A 23,103-nucleotide genomic window follows, 5' to 3' on the forward strand; every position below is an offset into this window, starting at 1 on the left:
GGTATCTGCGGAGTTCCTCTTCCACACATCATCACAGCATCACCACTAAAGATACCACATAGTGCAGACTGTAGTTTGAGTTTTGCACATGTGGCTTCAGTTGTGCCCAATGTCGTTTAGCAATCGAAAAAAACTGTATCCAGCATATGTTCCTATGCAACATATGTTTGGCACATTTTAAATGTGTAGCTTATTTTAACAGGTTTTGCGTCGCTATCTTGAATATTGTTGTCTAGAGGACTCCATAGAGTATATTGATAGAGAATAGAGCTTTTTCGGTGTTATAGATTTGATTATCTTTAGTATTGCCCCAATCCTTCTGCTTTCTGTCCTGGACACAGCTGATTAGACAAAATTGACATTGGCAATCTTTGCAGAGGTATCAATACAATACCCTGGGTAAACTATAGGAGGTCCATATTCAAAGTGGGCCTTTGAGACATTCATCTATCCTCAGCAATGAGGAGACCAGTGTTGGGAAGGATACTTTCAAAACGTATTCCGTTACAGAGTACAGAATACATGCCCAAAAATTTAATTTGTAACGTATTCCGTTACGTTACTCAATCTGAGCAAAGTATTCTGAATATGTTGATTACTTCCACATTGAATTGCATTTTATAAGTAGGAATGCGGCCATCACATACAGCTTACTAAACAGGCCTATTCTGGTGTGTTCTTCTGTTCCAACTGGCTGAATGTGTACCTAAACAAGCAGATAGATTTTTGTATTTGTAGTCCCGAACTGCATACTACAAAAATCTAACCGCAATCTAAACTACCATGAGCTTATTTTAGCTAACGTTAGCTAACATGTGAAACGGGGCTAGTCTTTCAACGGCTCTGGAGCTAGTAAATCAGCATGTAGGAGAATGTAAAGTCCCACGTCAACTATAAAATAGCAAGGTGATCAGTAAAACTACAGCAGACGACTACCCTTGGCTAAAAATAACTTACTTTAAGATGCTTCTTCAGGTTGGAGGTGGAGTAATTTGGACTCTGAATGGAAGTTGGTTGCTGGCAAGCAGAAGTTGCACTGCACTGCACAGTTATATTTCGTTCTCCATTCTCTTTCTTTAATGTGAAATGCTGTTTGAATTTCCAAGATAGAAACGCATTCCTGCCCTGGCTCTGTTGTGCCGGTTCCGGCTCCATCTCTACCTCTATCAGTGATCACGCAAATAGCTAATTTTTCATTTTCATATTGGGGCTTCTGGGAAATGCATGGAGTTGCGAGAGTGAATAAACTCGTGAAACAGAAGTATCGTCATGTAATCCATTTGATTTCAACAATGTAACTGTATTCTAAATACCAACTATTTAAATTGTAACTGTAACGGAATACAGTTACTCATAATTTGTATTCTGAAGACGTAACGCCGGTACATGTATTCCGTTACTCCCCAACACTGGAGGAGACAGAGCTGTCCTTTTAATTTTAGGCATGCATTGATAAATACCTTTCACATTAAACACATCATGAAATACAGTAGTTGTAATAAATACATAAGAGCTTAATGTTGATCAGTCAAAGTGATCGGATAGCTATTGAGGTGTGTTAATTTGACCTGATTAAATATTGTGGTTGCATGTTGGCTGTTCAGCTCGCTTATCCTCCTGAATTGGCTTCTAACTTCTTGGCCTTTACCTAGAAGGCCAAGAAGATCTTGGCAGTATCACCTATTTGAGTTTTTAAACTTTGACCTTTTAAAGTTATAAACTCTTTTCCTTCATTCAATGATTATCTTTTTGTTTTTCATTCCGTTTTTCCTTGCAATTAGTGTCTTTAAACCTTCATTCTTGCCATCTTTTACTCCATTACTCCTCCTTTTTATTTACCTTCTCACTGTCTGACTTTGTTTGATTCTCTAAAATAAGTCACTCTGCAACTCATGGGAGAGCTGACTGACAGCAACCTCATTATGTATTGATCCTTTAAGTATTCTTACAGTCTGTTGGGGGCTGTATTCTGTAAAGTTTTCTCTGGTACCAGTAGCTGTTTCAGGGTAAGGACAGTGTCTGCATGTCCTGTGGTTCTCTGGTAGCCCATTTGAGAACCTTGTCGAGTTACACTCTTCTTTATGACTGGATTGCCTGCCAGTTCCCTTTTGTGCAGAGCTGTCCTGACCCAGACATCCACAGAGTGTCGTCCTGCACTTGGCCACATCCCGACTCAGGGACTTGCGGAAGTTGGGCTTGAAGACCAGATAGACAATAGGGTTGTAAAGGGTGGAGGACTTGGCAAAGATAGCTGCCAGAGCAAAAGCCATGGGTGGTACAGTTGTTGGCTTAACAAATGCTGCCCACATAGACACAATGGCATATGGACTCCATGCTGTCAGGAAACCAATGCAAACTGCCACTGAAAGCTGAAAAGAGACACAACATGTAAAATAAATTTGCTTTATTTATTTAGGTCTATATAATATGTTAGAAAATGAACCTAGACATTTACCTTAATGATAAATGCCTGTGCATTGGTGATTTTGTTCTGTGGGGACATGTGCTGCTGCACTGCCTGGCGGGAGCCCCGGACGGTCAGTAGAATGAATGTGTAGGACAGAAAGATGACAGTGCAGGGCACAATGTAGCAGAAGACGAAGAGGCAGATTATGTAGCTCATAGCTGCAGAGTCTTGTCTTGGAGCATGCCAGTTGATGCAGCATGCTGTACCGTAAGGCTCAGCCCCGTACTCTCCCCAGCCCGACAGGGGACCTACAGCAAAAATTCCAGCGTAGCACCAGACCCCAGCAACCAAAAGGCATGCGTGGCAGTAGGAGAACTTGTTACCTAAGGAAAAATATAGCAGGATAGAGACAGAGGCAGAGGAGGGAGATTGGGGGGTGATTACTGACAGATGAGGACATAGAGGAAGGATACAGACACAACAGCATAGTAACAATATGCTACTAAAGCATATTAAGTCTGGTTACCTGATGCTGATAACAGGCAATGATTGAGGAGGAGAAAGAGGAGGACAGAAGGAGGAGGAAGCGGGATGATATCGTACAATAAGATGAACAACTTGATAGGAAATTCCCCTTAGATGAATAAGTACGTTGTTTACTGTAACAAGAACACGGATACAAATTAAGATTTTGTTTTCAACAAATGCATATTTTAATGTGACCTCAGGCATGTTCAGATAAGAGATCCCACGACTCACGTGAATGCATATGTGAAGTTAGCAATTTTCATAATGCCAGGGACCCAAACATATGATTCTTTGTATATGGAGAGTAGCTGCTCTGCATGATTACTTAGAGGCCAAAGAAAAGAAATTTGAGAAGTGCATACAAGACCTCATATAGGATCTTAATGGAAAATGTGTGGATTGTAATGTGTGATTTTTTTCTGTAAGTAATAATAATATCCTAATTACAGTATCTTCTGTTCCCTCTACCATTTTTCGCATTCACTCAATACTCACCACTTCTCTTAGTAATAATGTGGCACATAAAATCTATAGTCAATAGCCATTTTTTCTTTGTACAAGAGGCCATTGTTTCAGTACCTTGTGTAATGTTTGTACAGTCTAATTTCTGTGATTGGTTTTGTATTTTATCCGTATCAGAACTCTTATTAAAGCCATAGTGCGTAGTTTCTGTCCCCCCATGAGGAATTCTAAGTTATGACAACAAAACTGTCGGCGCATCCGCAAGACGCAAGCCTTTGGTGATCGCGCACCACCCATACCCCTCCTCAACGCAGTTGGTTAGAGCGTTTATCCCATCAAATCAAGGAGGACACGGAGGATTTAAAAAAACAACATGGACTCTTCAGAAGAGGTAATTATCTTTTAATTTGTATGCAACAGAAATGCGGTCAGTGCGTCTGTCACTTTCTTTTGTATTGACCCTTTGCAACAGGCTAGAAGCTCAGGCTAAACTGTAGTGGACGAGCGGAAAGTTTCATAGTTTCAATCAGTTTGAAATACATAACACTAAATAAACTGTATTTATGGCTTTATATGGCTGCTTCTATAGAACAACAAGTTCTCGTGCCGTTATCGGTCGAGGTAGGGCATCTGGTAGGTGCTCACAAAGAGCAGTATTTGGAGAAGTTGGAGATAGCAGGATTGGATACCGACCCTTAATTTGTTCTCCATCCATTTTCACGGACCTCATTAAATCACAGTCTGCCCGACTTCAGTCCACATGATCTGTACCACTATGTGGTAAACGGGGTATCCCCATATACTGGTGCTGATGTGTACGACTATGTGGTAAACGGGGTATCCCCATATACTGGTGCTGATCTCAAAGCTTTTTAAAGTCTGGATGCTTCCCAGTTCTTTGTAGTTGGCTGGGTTACAGGTATGCGATGCTACGCTAATGGCGGGGGGAGGTGCCTCATAATGGCAAAGATAAGACATCAATCTAGGGTTTATTTTGTATTAACATCTATTCTTAAGTAAATATTTATATAACACGTAGCCCATGTTTTTAGAGGACATGGTCGGTCGTGGCTACCCACATACCGTTGTTCACTGGGTGTGCCAATGCAACTTTCTAATGGATGCCTGAACACATCCCAGCTCTGGGAAGTGCAGTCATTAATTATCTATCGCACGTTAATCCATGCAGTAAATTACGGAGTGTATATGATCAGTAGTAACCACACATAATTGTAACATCTAGCCATCTTCTTATCTGTGATTATATTCGCTGTGTAGTCTGTTTAGATTTGACCGGTGGATATTACAACATGATGGGCAGCAGCTAGCGAGCAGTCCAAAGCTAGCTGCAGCTAGCTCGTCAGCTAGCCGGGGTAGGAGCTCCGCAGACCCGCAATTAACTCGTTTTTGAAGCTAGTTTCCGTGCCATGTCATCTTTAATTTAACCGATATTTTTTGTGTGTGTGTTAAGTTAAATGATCAAGGGAACGGCTTTCTTTTTTGGATATGTAGTTAGGTCAGTGAATAACCGATGTTAGCTAGTTATGTGGGTCATCATCGGGTTGGACCTGTTAGCAGGACAGCTGGTTAGCACGGCAGCTAGCTGGTTGAGGATAATTTTATTTATCACTCATTTAAAACAGAAAGGCAATACATACACATGCTTGTGTTGGTGAGGATTACTCTGCAGATTGTGAATGTGAGAACACAAACACGAACGAAAACGTACAAGTTTAGCTTGCCATCCATCTATGGCATAGCTCTTCCGCCGTCCGTCATGGCGTTTATAATTCGCGCGAGTGGAGCGTGACGTCACGTGCAAAGGGTCAATAGGTGTTTTCTTAGCAGTTCAATTACTAACTGAAGCATTTTGTGGGCGCTTTTTTGGGATTACAGCCATACCTTCACCTGTTGCAGCAGTCGTCTTTGTCTCCAAAGCTGAACGCTGTTGTCCTTTTTCAGCGGTGACGTAAAACGCATTAGTCGAGCTGCTGCTCGCGAAAGTCGCCGGACTACACAGTTTTGTAAACATAGCCATACTGAGCAATACAGAGAGAGTTTTGTGGAGCTGATGGGCTTAATTAGCTTTGTGTCAACTCATTTGGCAATTGCTTGAATGTAACATATGTTCATTAATATAAAATATCCATGCACTATAGCTTTAAATGTGAGTATACTACATTTATGAGACATTTATGTTTATAGCACGATTAGTGGTGGAGCACTCGCTTGTCATTACACTCGTGAATGTGAAAAAGGGGATCCATGGAAAAAAACTGAACGGTCTACTGTAATTGATTTAGACGAGGGCTTCTTTAGTGTAGAATCAGTAAGAAGGAGAACAGGGAACCTAAGCTACGATACAACACAGCCTCTTCAGTTGGATGTCAGCCCCTCTTACCCTTCAAGCTGAGGGTGAAGGGTGGTGATTAAGCCCTGTGGCATTTGCTGAACTGTGTGGTGCTTGGGAAGGGGGCTGGTTAGCCATTACAGACGGCTTTTGTTTGTGTGTGTGAGGCTGTTCACTACACTCTCCAGCTATTCGAGTGGCACTTAAAAGATTCAACCTGAGCTCTTTTTCTCACATAGCTGAACTCAATTTTAAACAAAAGCCTTCAAGCATGTGTTCTTACTTAATTTTATTTAAGGATGTACCAAACCTTTTCCTCCTGATACCAATTCCGATACCTCAACTCAGGGTATTTGATGGTACTGACTACCGATCCAATACCAGCTCTCTCTTTTGTCCCCAAATTTAAAATCTATTTACCAATGTACAAGTTCTGCCATATATTGTGAGCAATGTCGGCTTTGACTGTGATTGAGCTCTATTAAGGCTCACAGCTAACACAACATTAAGTGAGATAGCCCACACTGATTGTGTTGCCACCAGTTAACTGTCAGTCCTCTTTACAGTAACTGTATAGCAAATCCTCAGAGCCACCCTTCATTCTCCTCTATTTATACCTCATCTCTCACCTTTTCTCATTAGACCCTCTTATTTTGTTAATGAGGAAGAGTCATCCACCCTCAGACTTTTGTTTAATTGATTTTGATCTATAACAAACAAGTTCATCAGCAGTCATCAGTGGCTGTAGATTAAACCTAGTATGAAGCGCCAGATCCACGTGCTGCTGTTAGATAATTATTGGTTGATGGACCTAAGTTGTCTCTAATCAGGGGATACTCCAGCCGTGACAAAAAACTAATAAAAGACAGGAAGGAAGAAGCACTCTTCATCATCCATTCTCCATCTCTTAAGTGTTTATTTCATCAGTTGCACATTTAAGCACAGTCTTTAGTGCTTTGCTCAAGCAGGATATTTTAATTTGAATATGGCATAAAGTTTCCAGCGTTTACAATGAAGCCACCCTCCTCTATACGTACAAATGGTTTAAGTTTGTTTTTTACAAGTGTTTAAATTATAACACACATGAAACATACATGTGTTTAGTAGCAGTTAGTATGTGTAAGTGTGTGAAGCATTTTAACCTGTACAGATACACCTGCCCCTGAACCATGCACCAAAACTGCAAAGTCTTGTTTTCTCTTCTCATTTGGTAGCTCGAATATTTAGACTGAGACTGGGCAAAAGGCAATGCATTTCTTTTACAAACTAAAATAGAAATCTTTGTAGAAATAGTTTGCTGTCTCATCATTTCTATGAAGATATGTGTAGACTTCATGCTCTAAATAATAATAAGATAAGATATCTTTTTACATAGTCAGTTTCTTTAACATTTTTCCTCTTTTCACAGCAGTATGGAAACAATTTCTTTCAAAACAATTTGAACGTTTCTAATTCTGATTTTAATGTTCAATCCAATTAAACCAGAGTTTATTGTCCCTTGACAACTGAAACAGTTGCCCATTTTGAATTTAAAGAGATAACTGCTCTATAATAACTCAACGTGGAATCTGAACCTTGTGTCATCAGCCCATAAATGTTGTTGTTGCTGTACTCTTCTTCCCCCCAGTAACCCAATCCTCTGACATTTTTGGTGTTACTCCATAAACACAGCTCTTACACCTTTTGTTTCTTTTCTCATATTTATGTAAAGTACTCCATGGAACTGATTCCTCACAAACCCACTCATCGGATTCTTAGTTTATCATCAAAATGACGGCGTGCGGAACTGCCGTGACATCCTCTTCACACCACAGATCCTTTTTTCATGTCTGAAATTCGTCAATTGTACGGCGTAGTATACGGCATAGTTTTGCAGGCTGACATTTTTTTTTTTTAATCTTGAAGTGAATAAAATAATTCCGGTTATTGATGGTAGCTTAGCTTTTTTTAAATGGCGAGTTTGTGCAGGATGTCCCGTGTTGTGCTAGTGGCGATTCTCTTTGACCAGTCAGTGGTTTGCAGTGTTATAACTACACCTAGCATCAGCTCGCTACGATCCTTGACCGAAGTGGTACCACAAAAGGTACCAGGTATTAGCCAAAACATAGTAGAGTAGAGCCATGCAGTGCCATACCATGCAGTGGAGATGCAGCAATAGTGACAAACCAGTGGGAAAATGCAAAACAGCTTACACAACAGCTATAAAAAATTCAGAACTGTGCCTCATTGCCTGTTGTGTCACACGTGTAAAGATTGCATGATTATTGCATAGTAATTGTTTTCCTTATTGATGGTGTACATTAGCATATCTACATCATGTCTAACCTGCTGCTGATCGTGTTTTTCAATTGGTGGTTGACAATGAGTTTGTCTGAACCTGCTGGCGCTGCAGGGCTGAAATTACTGTGTGGATCTTTGCATCAAAGATGGCGTGTGTCCCTGTTGATTTTGTATTTGTGAAAATGAGCATGTCTGTGAATCTGAATAGGGGAGCTGTCTGCTAGAGTGTATAAGGTAGTTTAGAAACAAGAGGACAGCATGTTTTAACAGTTTGCTGTAAGCTGCGTACATTTGGAGTACAAGGTTCCTTGCAGGGAAGTCTGATAAAGGCGTAATTATTTATGCTCATTTGCATTGCACACTTTTATTTGAAAGGCTTGTAGTCTCTTGGGTTTTATGCTCTGCATTTTGAGATTTTTAATCCTCTAGAAAACCGAGAAGAGGAGCTCTTTAAAAACACAGCCTTGACTTCAAATACACTGTGCCTATTAGCAGCAATTGTTGAACCTACTGGAAGTCTGGTATAGACCTCTTATTCTATTCGGAGCCTAAATTAGTTAATGGCATATACTGTACATGTTTAGCATCAGATCTCCAGCTGCGTTTAATCAGATTCATCCTTGACATATATTCATCTTTGTTTTTCTTCTACTGAGCTCTGGAGGTGGATTTAAAGCTATAGTGCATAGTTTCTGTCTCCCCCATGTGGAATTCTAAGTAATGACAACAACACTGTCTGCGCATCCACATGATACAAGCCTTCCGTGATCGTGCACGTGCCCCCACCCTTCCTCCACACAGTTGCTAGTAGCCAAGGAGGACACAGAGGATTTAAAAAACATGGACTCTTCAGAAGAGGTAATTATCTTCACTCGAGTTTCTGCGTGCGAAAGTTGCCTGACGACACAATCTTCTGAACATAGCCATACTGAGAAATACAGAGAGAGTTGTGTGGAGCTGATAGTCTTAATTAGCTTTGTAGCAACTCATTTGGCAATGGCTTTAATGTAACGGACATTCAATAATATCAAAAAGTTACGCACTAAAGCTTTAAATGTTATATTTGAAATGTAAATTGAGAACAGTTTACATGAATCTCCACTGGATTATAATGAAAACAGAACTAAACCTAAACTAAAACCTGTGTGCGGAGCTGCTATTTAATGCTTTACTAATTTTGATTGCATGGTGACCTTAAGTGTAATTGACATCTGAATGTCAACTGTAGACCTTAAGTTAAACCGTGGCATTATCTGTGTGTGTGACTGTTTTTTGAGTGAACATGTAAGGAGAAGTGTAAGTGGACGTTGGATGTTCGATCATTTTCAACCCAGTTAATGAAGTTGCTTGCACCAGTATAGCCTCAGTATGAAAACATTGATTACATTATTTATTTAATTTATATTAACACAGTATAATGTAGTTGTAAGCATTTATTAATGTATTTGTCAACAACTATCCTTTGGGAACCCATAAGTGGAGGTTGATGTATAAACAGAAAACGAAAAAATATATAGTAAACACAGTTTATAATAATGTAAAATATGTCTTCATAAGAGAAGTTATAATTGTTGACAAACAATTATACATTAATTAACAGTTTAATATGTTCTTATAGCTGCATACAACTACATTATAGTGTGTTATAACACATTTATTAAATGCTTGAATACTGCTTAAAAATGTAAAACATTTAAATATGGGAATTTAAAGTAAATGTTAAGAAATGATTAAGAAGCATACATTTTTCCTGACTAATAGTCACATGTCCGCAATGTTACTAGATGAAGAAGGGATGGTCATAAGTAGAAGAGTAGATGACCTTAAAAACCAAAAATGCCACCAATATCGGTATTATCTCTCTCTCTGATGAAGATTTGATACAACAAATTAAATTGAATTAAGTGTCTAGTCATACAGTCCCTTACAGAGGTTATTCGTGGCTATCATGAGATTAGCTGAATAAATTACTCATTTAAAATTCATTAGTAAACACTGACAGTGTGGATGTAGCCAAAACATGCTGCTATGGAAACAAACAATTGGATATAATAATTCATCCAATAATTGGATGGTTTGTACGTTTTTCAAATGCAACCCTGCAGGGGAATACATTTAAATGGAAGGGAGTACATTATAAGGCCTTGTAAACATCTCCTTATTTACATATCCTGCTGTTTTAAGAGGTTAAAGCTTCGAACATTTTACTTTGTAACAAGCCCTTAAGGTGCTGGCCTAACTACAATAATATTTCTCTCTAGATTCAAGGTTTGTTGGTTTCGGGGGAGAATCAAATCTTTCATTATCAATAAATTGATTATTTATATAATAAAATAGATTGTCAAAAAGCACACACCTCATACCTAAACGACGTGGAAGGTCCATTTCCAAAGACTCCCAAAACGACACATATGACCGTTCTGTTTACTGTTGCAAGGTGGTGGTTTAATCATGTGACCTTAATCATGTGGTCGTTCTGTTTAAAAAGGCTCAGTTTTAAACACGTAGTAAATGTGAAACTGAAGTTAAGTTTAGGCAACAAAAATACTTAGGGTTAGCAAAACATCAGGGATTGGCTTGAAATGACTCAAGTAAAACTACTGAAATGAGGACTTAACGTGACATCAAGGACGTAACATCAACCGTAAAACTCGGTTCATTTCAAAATTACAGTTGACTTTTGGTTTCACATGGGCTATGAACCCCTCTTTCCTGAGTGAAAGTCCTGCGTTTGTTAGTTTGTTTGACCCATCCACCACCCCAACCTTGCTCCTTAAATGGAATTTGGCGCTATTATACTTTGTCACCTCAAATAATATATAAATAATAATGATAATTACTACAGTCACAAGAGGTTGCAGCCTAACAAGAAACATAATTGTCGGTCGTTATGAGCTGCTTGCCTAATTGATACAGTGTTTTCTGGGTGAGGACGGGCTGCAAAAAAGCATTCCTTTGCTTTACAATAGTACATTGTTTTACTGTGATGATGGTGTTTATTTTTTTTTTACATAGAATACTGAATTAAAGCATAAAGAGTGGTTGTCTTACCATAGTTTGGGCAGCAGACCTTGAGCCAGCAGACACAGGAGAGCACCGTGAGGTTGGTCAGACTGCACAGTCCAAACAAAACACCACAGAAGGCATAGGCCATACAGGTTGTCTCATTAAACAACCACCTGGATGGAGAGAGAAACAGAAGAGAACATTCATTTGTTACTGACTGATTTCTCTGCAAGATCCTTCTGGTGATTTACACCCAGTAGCTGAAATAGGTGATACATTTGCTGACCTTCCCCTGGGTCAAATACAACTGTAGTGAGCAGTGACGCATTTTGACCTAATCATGGCACATATGACATCTATCAGTCGCACACGCCCGAGGGATCAGAGCAAGCAGGGAAGGCCACGGGATGACGCAGGAGAAATACAATGGACAAAGTGCCATGTATTTCAACGTTTCACCAACCATTTGAATGCTTTGCATTTTTTTAATATCTAATGGAGACATTATGCTCCTACAGGACTGAGGTCAACCCCACCCTTCAAAAGAATTTTTGGACTATACAATAATTACATTTCATTTTTAATTTTCAGATTTTCATTTCTTCTTGTCCTCTATTCATTTAACTGTATAATGAAGGATGTACGTTAATAGTGAAAGGTGAAGGGAACACAATGATATTAGAGGTAAAGAAGTGAATGCTTTTCCCTCCATTTATAAACATTTATGTCAATCTAGAAAATAGCTAATTATGATGAAATTGGTTATTGTGCTTTAAAAAGCTTCTGAAAGGCCTACAATCGCATGGAAGACCTCATTGAAATGATGCCTTTCTCTGCTCCTGCGCAAAAAATAAGTCAGTGTTTACACTGTAATGATCTGGAGATATTGAATATGACATAAAATGTATTTTATAAAGATTTTTTTTATTATATTAAGAGGACAGCTGCACATGGTCTTAACCGCCTTTACATGGTGGGGTGCACTTAATATCTGAGCAGCAATATGCACACATCACTGCTTGTAAAGCTTAAAGCTGCTGTGATCAATATTTTTTTAATACAATGTTTCAAGCGACTATGTGAAAGCAATGTGACCATTTGAAAGGGGTCGCTATGGTGGTCCCAGCCACACAATTGAAGGTTTAAGGTTGTACACACTCACCAACATCACCACTCAGTTATTTTGAGTTGCAGTCACATAATGGTACATTAAAGACATTAGTTTGTTTGGTTTAAAATTACTTTATTAGCACTTAGTCAATACACTGGTTCTACCACGCAGTTTACATTGTTTGTCATTTAGTTTTGTATCAATTCATTTCTCTTTGTCTTTAAGTTACCTGGCTGCAGTTCTCTTCCCAGTGAGCAAAAGATGGGACATTTTATGCAGAGGCCCTAGTCTTGGACCTTTCCAAAAGATCTGACAGCAGTGGGGGATCAGGGTTTCTTCCTGCATGTTTTAGTTATGTCCATGTTGTCCTCCCCTCTGTGTGTTTATTGGTTTGGTCAGTGTGTATATACATGTCCCTCATGTCTCATTTGAAAGGTCTGTTATTTGAGTTAACATCTTGATTATGTTAGCCTTATGTTTTAGTAGACTTATGTTTTGTTGACCTTTTTAAGGGCCCTATAGCTATTTGCCTTATTTGCTTGTGAATCTTTGTTTTAGGGGAAATAAACCCAACCTTTTGAACTTTAAACCTGTGTTCTTGTGTTTCTTGACTGCTTGGTCCACGACAGTCGCTCATAGTGAGCACTGACCTGAACTAAAAATTGTCACCTGAATCTGCAGATTTATAAATGTACTTTATTATCGGCTTAAATCTAAAAACAATCAAATTCAGATTGACTAATATTGATCTTTTATGTGTAATGTAAAATATACGGTAATGTAAACTCCAGCTCAGGTTGTGATTCTCCGGAAACAATTAATCCAATCCAATCCAAATTTATTTATAGAGCACATTTAAAAACAACAGTTGACCAAAGTGCTGAATACATGACAATGGTGTCCTCGATGGCAGCTACAGCCCTGCTTCTATAGATAGATAGATAGATAGATAGATGAAAGGAGAAAGAGTGGTGGAAACTTAAATGGCCACTTACATGTGAGTAAAGGCTGAGGAGATAGCCAGTGGCAACAGGGTTATGGTCATGCCCAGGTCACTGACAGCCAGGTTAACCACAAAGAACTCTGCCGGCTTCAGGGAGGACTTCTTTCTATAGGCCACAAACATCAGGATACCATTTCCCACCACCGATAGCATTCCTAGGAGACAGAGTGGCAGGAAACTTTGAACACACATTCTGACAGATAAAGGCTGTAAACCGAGGAAAAAAATCATATTACTTACCAAAAATTGTGTAGATAGTTCCCATGAGGAAGTCAAGGTCTTTTGATATTCTGGACACAAGCAGAAATGTTTCAGAGGCATTTCCCATCTTGACCAAACATCGAAACAAACAGACAGGGGGAAAAGATAGGGAGAGAAAAATAATTTACGTTAAAATTGTTGCTATTGTTCTAAATTTTCGCCCTCAGGCAGCAAAAAATAAAAAGCAAAACTAATTTCTTCATTTACATCCTGATACCTCAGACAGGACAAAACACAGTGACTTGTGGATCAGACCACAGCTACTGTTACAATGCCCCATAACCGAGTTGCAATGATAAGCGCAGTTTAGCTTCACTTTACCAGCCTCATTAGTACTGCTTTCACAATGACAGAGCCCACATTGGATGTGTGCTGCTGAGGTTTACTCCCACAGTGATGTAGCCTATATCTCTTACTACCAGGTAAAACTTGAGAAAATGCATAATAACCCGCATCACAACACAACACTTCCTGTCACTTGTTAGCTCTATCACCAATTGTTTTGTGAGTGGTGACATAACAAACCAACCATGAGGAATGTTTACAATGTCTCCACCTCCTTCTCTTTTTAAAATTTGGAAGCTATAAAAGTGTCTCATCAAAGTGCAGAGGCTGCTCCCATGTTAACTCCAATACCATCCTTCACTTCAAAATGAGTCATTTACATACACAGTATGGCCTGCAGTTTTCATTGTTGCTGAGGCAATCTTTTTTTAAAGGAATTCCTGGGAGGAGATAACATGTAAATGTATTCATAGCCTTTCTATTTACTCAATGACTTCACCTATACATACATATTAAAGGGAGCCAACAAAAGGAAGAGACACATTAAATCACCTGAGGGATCAGAGTGGAGCTGCTTGTAGATAAATCCCTATTACACTAAACTCAGGAGATAATCTTCAAAGAGAACAAGAGGTGAGGAAATTATTTTAATATTTTCCTACATGGACCTTCTATTACAATTTTTAAGTGGTGCTAAGCAATGGCACCATGGTGCCGCTGCAAAAAAGCCTCAGGAAGAAACTTGTTTTGGTGGACGTGTACTTTCAAAGGTTGTTTTAGTTGTGCAACAGAAAACTCTGTTGTCTGGATTTACCCTCTGAGGAGCAGTTAACCACAGTCCTCTTAAATCGACCAGAGTTTAAAATAACAACACAAAGAAAGCAGAAGGTAAAGGACATCCTGCCAAAAAGAGTGACATCCTGAGGAATTTCTGGCAGCACCATAGCAATCCTGTAAGTGGAATGTCATCGATATAGACTATACAAAGAATACACAAGTACAAGTAGTAATGAAAGTGTCAATACAATGAGAATTACATCCTATGCAAGAATACTTCTAATACACCAAATTTAAGGCTAACAGTGTGCAGTACCTATATATGCACAAATCGAGAGATGTCAAGAGTGTCAGGCACACCGAGCAGTTGGGGTAAGTAGCATCTTTTCAGCTACCAGTCCACCACTGTACTTTGGTACGTAAGGGGACTTGAACCAGCAACTCTACAGTTCCCAACCTAACTCCCTACCGACTGAGATACTGCCACCCCGTAACAAATCAATACAGGCTATGTGCTTGTGTGTGTGTATACAGCATAAAAAAGTACTTATGCCTAATCCTGCAATTCCTATACTAAAAAGTAAAAGTAAAGTTAATTTACATAGGGAGAATGACACATTGAGTCCTCTGTGATTATCATGAGGGTGTGGGGAGTTAATGGTGTTGTTCACAGGTAGGAACCAGTGATGGAAGAAGTATTCAATTTCAAATTCAATTCAAATCACTTTATTCATCCCCAGGGGGCAATTAAATGACAAAAAGAGCAGCATATTCCACCACATAAAGTGCATCATCAATAAAATAAATACATATATTACACAAAATAGTAATATATAAAAAGAAAAGGAAAAAAAGGGGGAATCGGGATGGGATGAGTGCGTCAGTCATCAGTCTACGGAATGTTGTAGTGCAGTGCAAAGATTTGGAAGGGGGGCGGGTCTGGGAGTTTAGGAGCTGGACAGCCCTGGGGACAAAGGTCACCTTCTTCCTCTGGGTCTTACAGCCTTGACAGCGGAGTCTGCGACTTGAAGGGAGCCACTCAAACATTGAAAACATGACGTGATGGATCATGAAGGATCCTACAGGCAGTCTTCAAGGTCTGCTGTTCGCATAGGGTGGACAGAGCTCTCAGGGGGTGTCCAATAATTCTGGAACAGACTTTAACAGTTTGATGTAAGCAGCTCCTGTTTTGAAGACTAATGGAATAAAACCTGTTGGTCAAAAAGTCTATAATCCACAAGGTAAGCTGATGATCCAAATGAAAGCGGGTGATGAGCTTCTCTGCCAGGATATGTGGCTGCATGGTGTTAAATGCAGATGAAAAGTCAGCAAACAGAAGTCTGGCTGTGGAGTTGGGGGTTTCCAGATGTTTGTGGATATTGTCTAGGATGAACATTTTAGCATCGTCGACCCCCCTTCCCACCCGATATGCAAGTTGGAGTGAATCCATCATTGGATCCGTTACCTTGGTGATATACTCATTTATGACTCTCTCCATGGCCTTCATTACCAGGGAGGTTAGGGCCACAGGCCTGAGGTCGTTCAGGACTTTGGTGGTACCCTTCTTGGGTATGGGAATCACCGTAGAGTGTTTCCACAGCTGGGGAACTGTGCAGCAGTTGATGGAGCACTGAAAGAGGTGTTGGAGTACACCCTCCAATTACTGAGCACAGTGTCTAAGGGTCCATCCACAGATGTTGTCTGGGCCTGGTGCCTTATTCACTTTGGTCCTCTTGAGGGCGATGACCACTTCCCCAGTGTCGATAGTGATGTCACAGTCATCAAAATTATGACATCAAGATGTATTCACTTCTTCAAAGAGACATTTCTATTTTAGGAAGGAATCTTTTGACTAAAGCAGAAGGGATTTCAAGATTTGTCTACCCTGCCCTCTCTCTCAATGTCCATGATTCAACATGTAAAGACATAAATACCATATTTACGAATTTTGTATGGAAAAACAGACACCATCATTTAAAAAAAGAGCGGTGCTCTCTGGTTCTAAGGATGAAGGTGGATTTGAACTTGTGGACTTTTTGGTCTTGAATTACACCTTTCTATTTATAAACTATATTCTGAAAATAAAAAAATAAAATATAAAAACAAAGAAGATGTATTCACATGATTTGAAAATACTCGAAATACTTGAAAATAAGAATTGTCAGCAGAATATACTGAAGGTATCAAGTATTTTCAAGGACATTCTATACTATCACTTTTGAGTGACTTTTTTCGACATACTATACTATGACTTTGTTATCCCTTTTTCGACATACTATAATATGACTTTTTTGACATACTATACTATGACTTTTTTCACTTTTTTCGACATACTATGACTTTGACACTTTTCGACATACTATACTATGCCTTTTTATCACTTTTTTCGACATACTATACTATGCCTTTTTATCACTTTTTTGACATTGAATACTATGACTTTTTTCTAAATACTATACTATTACTTTTTATCACTTTTTTTTTCCGACTTATGACTTTATCACTTTTTTGACATACAATACTACTTTTTTTCGATATACTATACTATGACTTTTTTATCACTTTTTTGGACATACTGCACCATGACTTTTTAATGACATTTTTCGACAAACTGACTTTATCACTTTTATCGACATACTATAATATGCCTTTTTATCACTTTTTTGACATACTTTAATAGGAGTTTTTTTATTACTCTTTTGGTCATACTATGACTTTTTTATCACCTTTTTCAACATCCTATACTATGACTTTTTATCACTTTTTTGATTAACTATACTATGACTTTTTATCACTTTTTTGGACATACTATACTATGACTTTGTTCGACATACTATACTATGACTTTGTTCACCATACTATATACTATGACTTTTTTGGAAATACTATAGTATGACTTTTTCGACATATTGTTTCAGTAACTGGTGGAAGGGGTTAATCCTGCTCCAATAACTACCAGCAATTAGGAACTTCACAATCTGACCCCAGGATCGGCTCCCAGTCCGGGTTGGACCTCCTTGTGGGGAGTTTGCATGTTCTTCCTGACTTTCTTTGACATACTGTACCATGGAATTTTTATGACTTTTTCCCTGACATAATAATATACAATGACTCTTTTCAACATACTATACCATGACTTTTTCGACATCCTATACTATGACTTTTTAATGGCTTTTTTTGCAACATACAATAGTATGACAGTATTCAATACAGACTTTCAGTAGCTGATGGCTCAGTGATTACCTCTGCTGCAAAGAGCCCCAGCAATTAGAGATAGCAGACTCTGACCCCTGGTTCAAGTCCAGTCTGGGTCTTATTGTGTGGAGTTTGCACGTTCTTCCTGACTTTCTTTGAAATACTATATTATGACTTTTTTCCAACATACTATTCAATGACTTTTTTTGACGTACTATAACATCAGTTTTTCATTACTTTTTTCGACATACAATAATATGACTGTTTTCAATATATTTTTTCACTGCTGGTGGCTCAGTGGCTAACCGTCGAGCAGTAAGTACCAGAAATTAGGAACTTCACTCTCTGATCCCTGGTTCAATTCCCAGTTAGGGCTCTGTCTATTTGTGTGGACTCTCTTTGACATACTATACTATGGCATTTTTATGACTTTTTTCCCCGACAAACTATACTATGACTTTTTCGACAAAGTATAATGTCTTTTTCATGACTTTTTTTGACATATTATACAATGACTTTTTAATGGCTTTTTTGCGACATAATATACTATGACGTTTTTGTGCCTTTTTTCGACATACTATACTGTGACCTTTTTTTCGAAACACTCGAAACACATCATAGTATGGGCCCATACTAACATACTACTCAACATACTATAATATGACTTTTTGAACACTTTTTTGGACAGAAAAACAATGCCAATGTAAAGTCAATGAGAAAATGACGTAGCATTAAGAACGACTGCGGTAGCGAGTAGTATGTAAGGCCGAAATTCCGTGTAAGGAGGTTGTTTGGGGTGGTGGAGTGTGTGTGAGTTAAGGGGCCGTGTTCATTTCACGGAATTCTGTGAGATCAGGTTGGACTTTTTTATCACTTTTTTGACACATTTCAGTCTATTTTATGACTTTTTTCAACATACTATAATATGACCGTTTGATCCCTTTTTTGGACATACTATACTATGACTTTTTAATGACTTTTTTCGACAAAATATACTGTTATATATACTGCCACTCTTCCATCCAAGACACAGCAAGAATTTATGGCACTATATACTGGAATATATACTATACTAGTCTGACATAGTGACTGTTGTGATGTTCACTAACACTTGCAACAGACTTTGACCTGCAAAATAAGTTCATGAGTTCCCCTTTAATTCTGGAAAAAATTGACATTTGTCAAAAAAAACAACAGATTCATTCTGATACCTTCAGATGATACTGTGTCTGCCTGCCAGTCTAGTAATTTTCATTTTTGCTGTCCTCTCAGCAGTGTCAGGGGTGCAAGAGACAGGACTGGATTAACGTCTATCTGAGAGGATGAAGTAAAGAGAGAGACACTGAAAATGAGAGAGGGAGAGAGGAGGGAGCAACCCCTGCTCAAGTCATAAAGTGACTGTCAGCATGAAGTTGAGTGTCGGAATTGGGGCTAATCATTGTAGAGGATGTCTGTGACAACTTAAGCCTTGCTGTCATACAAATGGATCTTACAGTCTACACACACACACAGACATATACAGACACACATATACAGTACAAACAGAAAGAGAGGGCAAAATTGTCAAGGAGAGTGAAGGAGACAGAGACTGTTGTAAAAGAATGGGAGGCTGGAACGAATAAGTAAGGACAAATTGATTGTTAAACTACTCTTGGGGTAACTTGGTGCTGTGTGTCCTGCTTGTAATTTTGTTAAATCCTAGTACTCTGTTTAATCCTGTTTTTCCTTCGTTCAGATTCCGCTCTGAAACTGCTGCTACCTGCAACTTACCTGTGTGGCCTGCTTCGCTGCCTCCCCGCTGAGACCTGTCCAGCCATTGCTCTGCCGCTTTTTGCTGAGCTGCCGACTTCCACTCTGCACTGCTCACTCACATCCCCTCTGGATTCCGGTCGGTGAGTCAAGACTGGACCCTCTCAAAACTGCCTGCTCCGAATCTCAGTTCTGCCCTGGATTCCTTACTGCCTGCCTGCCTGACGCTTCATTACCATCCAGAAGCTACACATCCCAAACTCCCCCTCTTTGCACAATTAAGTTTGACTGTTCAAATAAACATCTCTAACTGCTATCTGCCTCTGTGTGTGTTGTCTCTGTGTTTTGGGTCAAACGGCAAACCTAACAAAAAATGAGAAACAACCAGAAAGAGATGTATCTTCAAGAGCTGAGATGATAGTGTATTAATACAGCCAATTCTATTAAATAACCATGATTATGTAAACAGGGCATGAGTGATTATCTTGTTTCCCCCGGATATTACTGATGAAAGAGATACAGAAGAATGAGAATCCCTCTCTCACCCTTTTTTATTTTCCTCTTCAATCTTGTGTCCCTTACCCTTCTACGATCAAAACTCATTATGTAATAATGAAAGAAAATGTAAAGGAGTTATGTAACTCCTTTACAGTAGGACACACAGGTAGTACCCTTCACAGGAAGTCATATCAGTTTTTAGAAGTGACACAAGCTCACTGTGAACAGCACATCACTAGAAGAATTAAAAAAAACAGTGGGAGAATTAAATATGAGTATAATGAATATTATAACTCCGTAGTAGTTTCTAACTTGCCAGTTAGCATCAGTAGTTGTATATACTATGTTGGCTGTGAGTCAAATTCCAGGTATGGTCTCAGTTCTGACAGAGCCCCTTCATTGACAAGTGTCTATTTTTGATGATTGAGTGGAATATAAACTGGAACCTAACTGCTCCAAATGGCCTCCATTATGGCTCGCTCCCTTCATTCCTCAACCTCCTGTCACTTCCTGCTAGTTGCTCCTTGGCGAGTGAGAGAACGAAAAGGAGGAGAAGTGAAATTGCTTTTAGATCCACCCCATCGCTGTTCTTCCCCTCCGCTGTCTCATGTCCTCATATTTCATCCTCATGGTCTCCCTCAGGGTATTCATTCATTTAGCCCCCCCCTATTTTGATGTAATTTCTCCTAAAAACTGAGCTTTTCTCCATTTTCATCTTCCTGGAAACATTTGTTTTGCTGTGATAGCACAGTGCACAATTTTGCTTGTTGCAGAGAGTTGTGCACATATCAATCTATCTGCCATCTCTGTGAAGAGTCCAACTGTTAATATAACATAATATAAATGTACCGAGCCGTATCAGGACCGATCCTGGGATATTTTAAAGGAACGGTATCAATTTGAAATTCGATCTATTCCTAACTAAACTGTACTGTGTTTTGCCCACCTCAGCCTACATATATACTTTACATATTTAATCAATTTGTAGGTAAATATAAGTACCGGATAGGACTTGGAATATGCAGATACCCAATATTAAAGGACCCGGGGCCAAAGAACCTTGATCAGGACATCCCTAATATAGAAGTGAAACTATGATCTCATCTTCAAACTTAAGTAATATAAATCCTGTCATATTTAGTAAAATGAAAAGGTTCTTTCATTATTCCTTTTTCAGATGTTTTGTTGAATGAATACATCCTTCATTTTTATTTTTAGTTTTGGTTTAATCAACCATAGTTAAGTTGTGAATAAACTTTAATTTAATTAATCCTCGGGTTTGGTATTCAATATGTTGACATTTAGCCTAAGTTGTGTTTGTTGGCTATGGCCGTAACAGTATCAAAGTAGTGTAATCTTCCAACAACAACATAAAACAAATTTATCTAATATTTCAGCTCTTACAAAATACAATCTATGGGCTTAAACAGTCATCTATCACTCTCTAAAGAAAGAAGAACAAGAACAATGGGAAGAAATGTGGATAAGCTATTCCTAAGCTTGTGTCTTTTTGTGCATTTGTAGGTGAATAATGATAAGTGTGGAGCTATGTAGGTCCATCTGACTCCTCCAGGCCCTGCCATTGCTCTGCCTGAGGACTCCCATGAGGCCAACAGAGGGTTCCATGTGGGAAACAAAGAGATCCAGTAGCTAACCCAGACCTTTACTCTCTCCACGGGACCTGCCTGCTGCTGTGACTGCAGGATACCTGGAAGAGATGAATGGGTTCAAAGATACGTGTTGGCACAAAACAAGCCCTAATACACTGCATGTGTATATACTGTATCAGTGTGATATAAAACGTAATGACAGCATTGTGTTTCAGAAGGATTCAGACTTGTTCATATGCAGTGACAATGTGACCTACCGACAGGTAATGTTAAAAGTCCACATCCACTCAAAAATGTGTTTGTTATTTCACTTGAGAGTTCATCTTTGACTGTGCAAAATTTAATACTAGAAGAAACTAGTTTTCACATTAATCTGATGACAGGGGAGATCTGAATTTAAGATGTGTGCATACTCAATGATTATGTGACATCGCACTAGTTTGAATGCCAATCTCAGCACAATAAGCAACCTAAAGTGTGATGTGGAAACTTGAAACCTCCAGTGCACATAGACTGAGAATAGACTTTTCAGTGAAGTAAGACACATTTTGTGTCCAGTAGTTAAACCTTTGAAATTAACAGTATTTGCATATTCGTATATTCTGGATTTTTGAGGACTAAATGTAATTTCAAGAATTTGTAACTAATCAACTTTTTTTGTGTGTGGAAAACTCATAATTATTTATTCAAAGCAAAATATTTTTAAATTAATTAAAACATGTCTCGAGGGTATCTTTATATCTTTATAAATATATTTTTTTACAAGAGTGAAGTTAGATGGCACTGGCATGTCTGGAAAGGTGCAAGTCAACAAAACTACAAAATTGTTAGTAGTAATTGCAAAGTGAATATGGAGAATGTCTCTAACTAAAAAGTCAACCTAACTCAGAGGGTTTTACAATCGGAACAACATACAACACCCTCTTACCACAGACCCGTAATTTGGATAAGGAAAATCTCCCAAATAAAAAGGGAGAAACCTCAGGAAGAGCAACAGAGCATCCTTCTTCCAGGACGAGATACATGCAATAGTTGGCATATGTAAATGATGGAAATAGCAGAATTATAATACTAGCTAAGTGCATATATAGTAAAGTAAATATTGCTCACTACTCTCTGTCTCTCCCACTGACTACAGCTTCAAATCCTTCTTGCTTCCCATTATCATCTCATGGCCACCGCTAATCCCACAAGGCCTATCATTTGTCAGAATGTACTTTAAAGCTTTTTGCACCACACACAATTCTCCCAAATATAATTTTTTGAGTTGGGAAACTGCACTTTAGATGATAAAAGGAGAAGAGTGTTCAGCAAACTGATTCTGAAATAAAGGAGCATCCACCGTCTCATTTTGGTTGGCTGCATTTAGTTTTTTGGATGTAGTATGCCTCAGACCAATTCTACCATTCCTACAGCAGAAACATGGTCAGAAAATCTCAGATGGGCTTTCCAGCTGTCCTTATGCCAGCTGCTGGCCTGCTGTGGCACAAAGCAAAACCACAGTTTGTTTAAGTTTCAATGATTTATATACACTTAACCCTCACTTGTCATAATTGAATTGCATAAGCCAATCGCCATGAC

At 38.8% G+C, this 23,103-nt stretch overlaps 1 protein-coding gene across 1 annotated transcript; it reads right to left on the bottom strand.

The window, feature by feature from the left end:
- Window positions 1-326: 326 nt before the first annotated feature.
- opn7b (opsin 7, group member b) lies at window positions 327-19,524 on the bottom strand. Its single transcript, XM_078255176.1, has 6 exons — window positions 19,436-19,524; window positions 13,388-13,475; window positions 13,140-13,302; window positions 11,079-11,206; window positions 2,456-2,790; window positions 327-2,369 (listed from the first exon to the last, which is right to left on the bottom strand). Exons 2-6 carry the CDS (start codon window positions 13,473-13,475, stop codon window positions 1,869-1,871), a joined length of 1,215 nt encoding a protein of 404 aa, XP_078111302.1. The 5' UTR covers window positions 19,436-19,524; the 3' UTR covers window positions 327-1,868.
- Window positions 19,525-23,103: the final 3,579 nt, after the last annotated feature.

The sequence above is a fragment of the Sander vitreus genome, chromosome 7 (assembly GCF_031162955.1).
Source record: "Sander vitreus isolate 19-12246 chromosome 7, sanVit1, whole genome shotgun sequence".
NCBI classification, from domain to species: domain Eukaryota; kingdom Metazoa; phylum Chordata; class Actinopteri; order Perciformes; family Percidae; genus Sander; species Sander vitreus.

Excerpts from the sequence above, each read along its gene's own strand:
- opn7b (XM_078255176.1), bottom strand. The coding sequence starts at position 13,475 with ATGGGAAATGCCTCTGAAACATTTCTGCTTGTGTCCAGAATATCAAAA. Across the intron at positions 13,303-13,387 it reads AACTATCTACACAATTTTTG|GAATGCTATCGGTGGTGGGA; the intron begins GTAAGTAATATG and ends TCTGTCTCCTAG. Across the intron at positions 2,370-2,455 it reads CACAGGCATTTATCATTAAG|CTTTCAGTGGCAGTTTGCAT; the intron begins GTAAATGTCTAG and ends GTCTCTTTTCAG.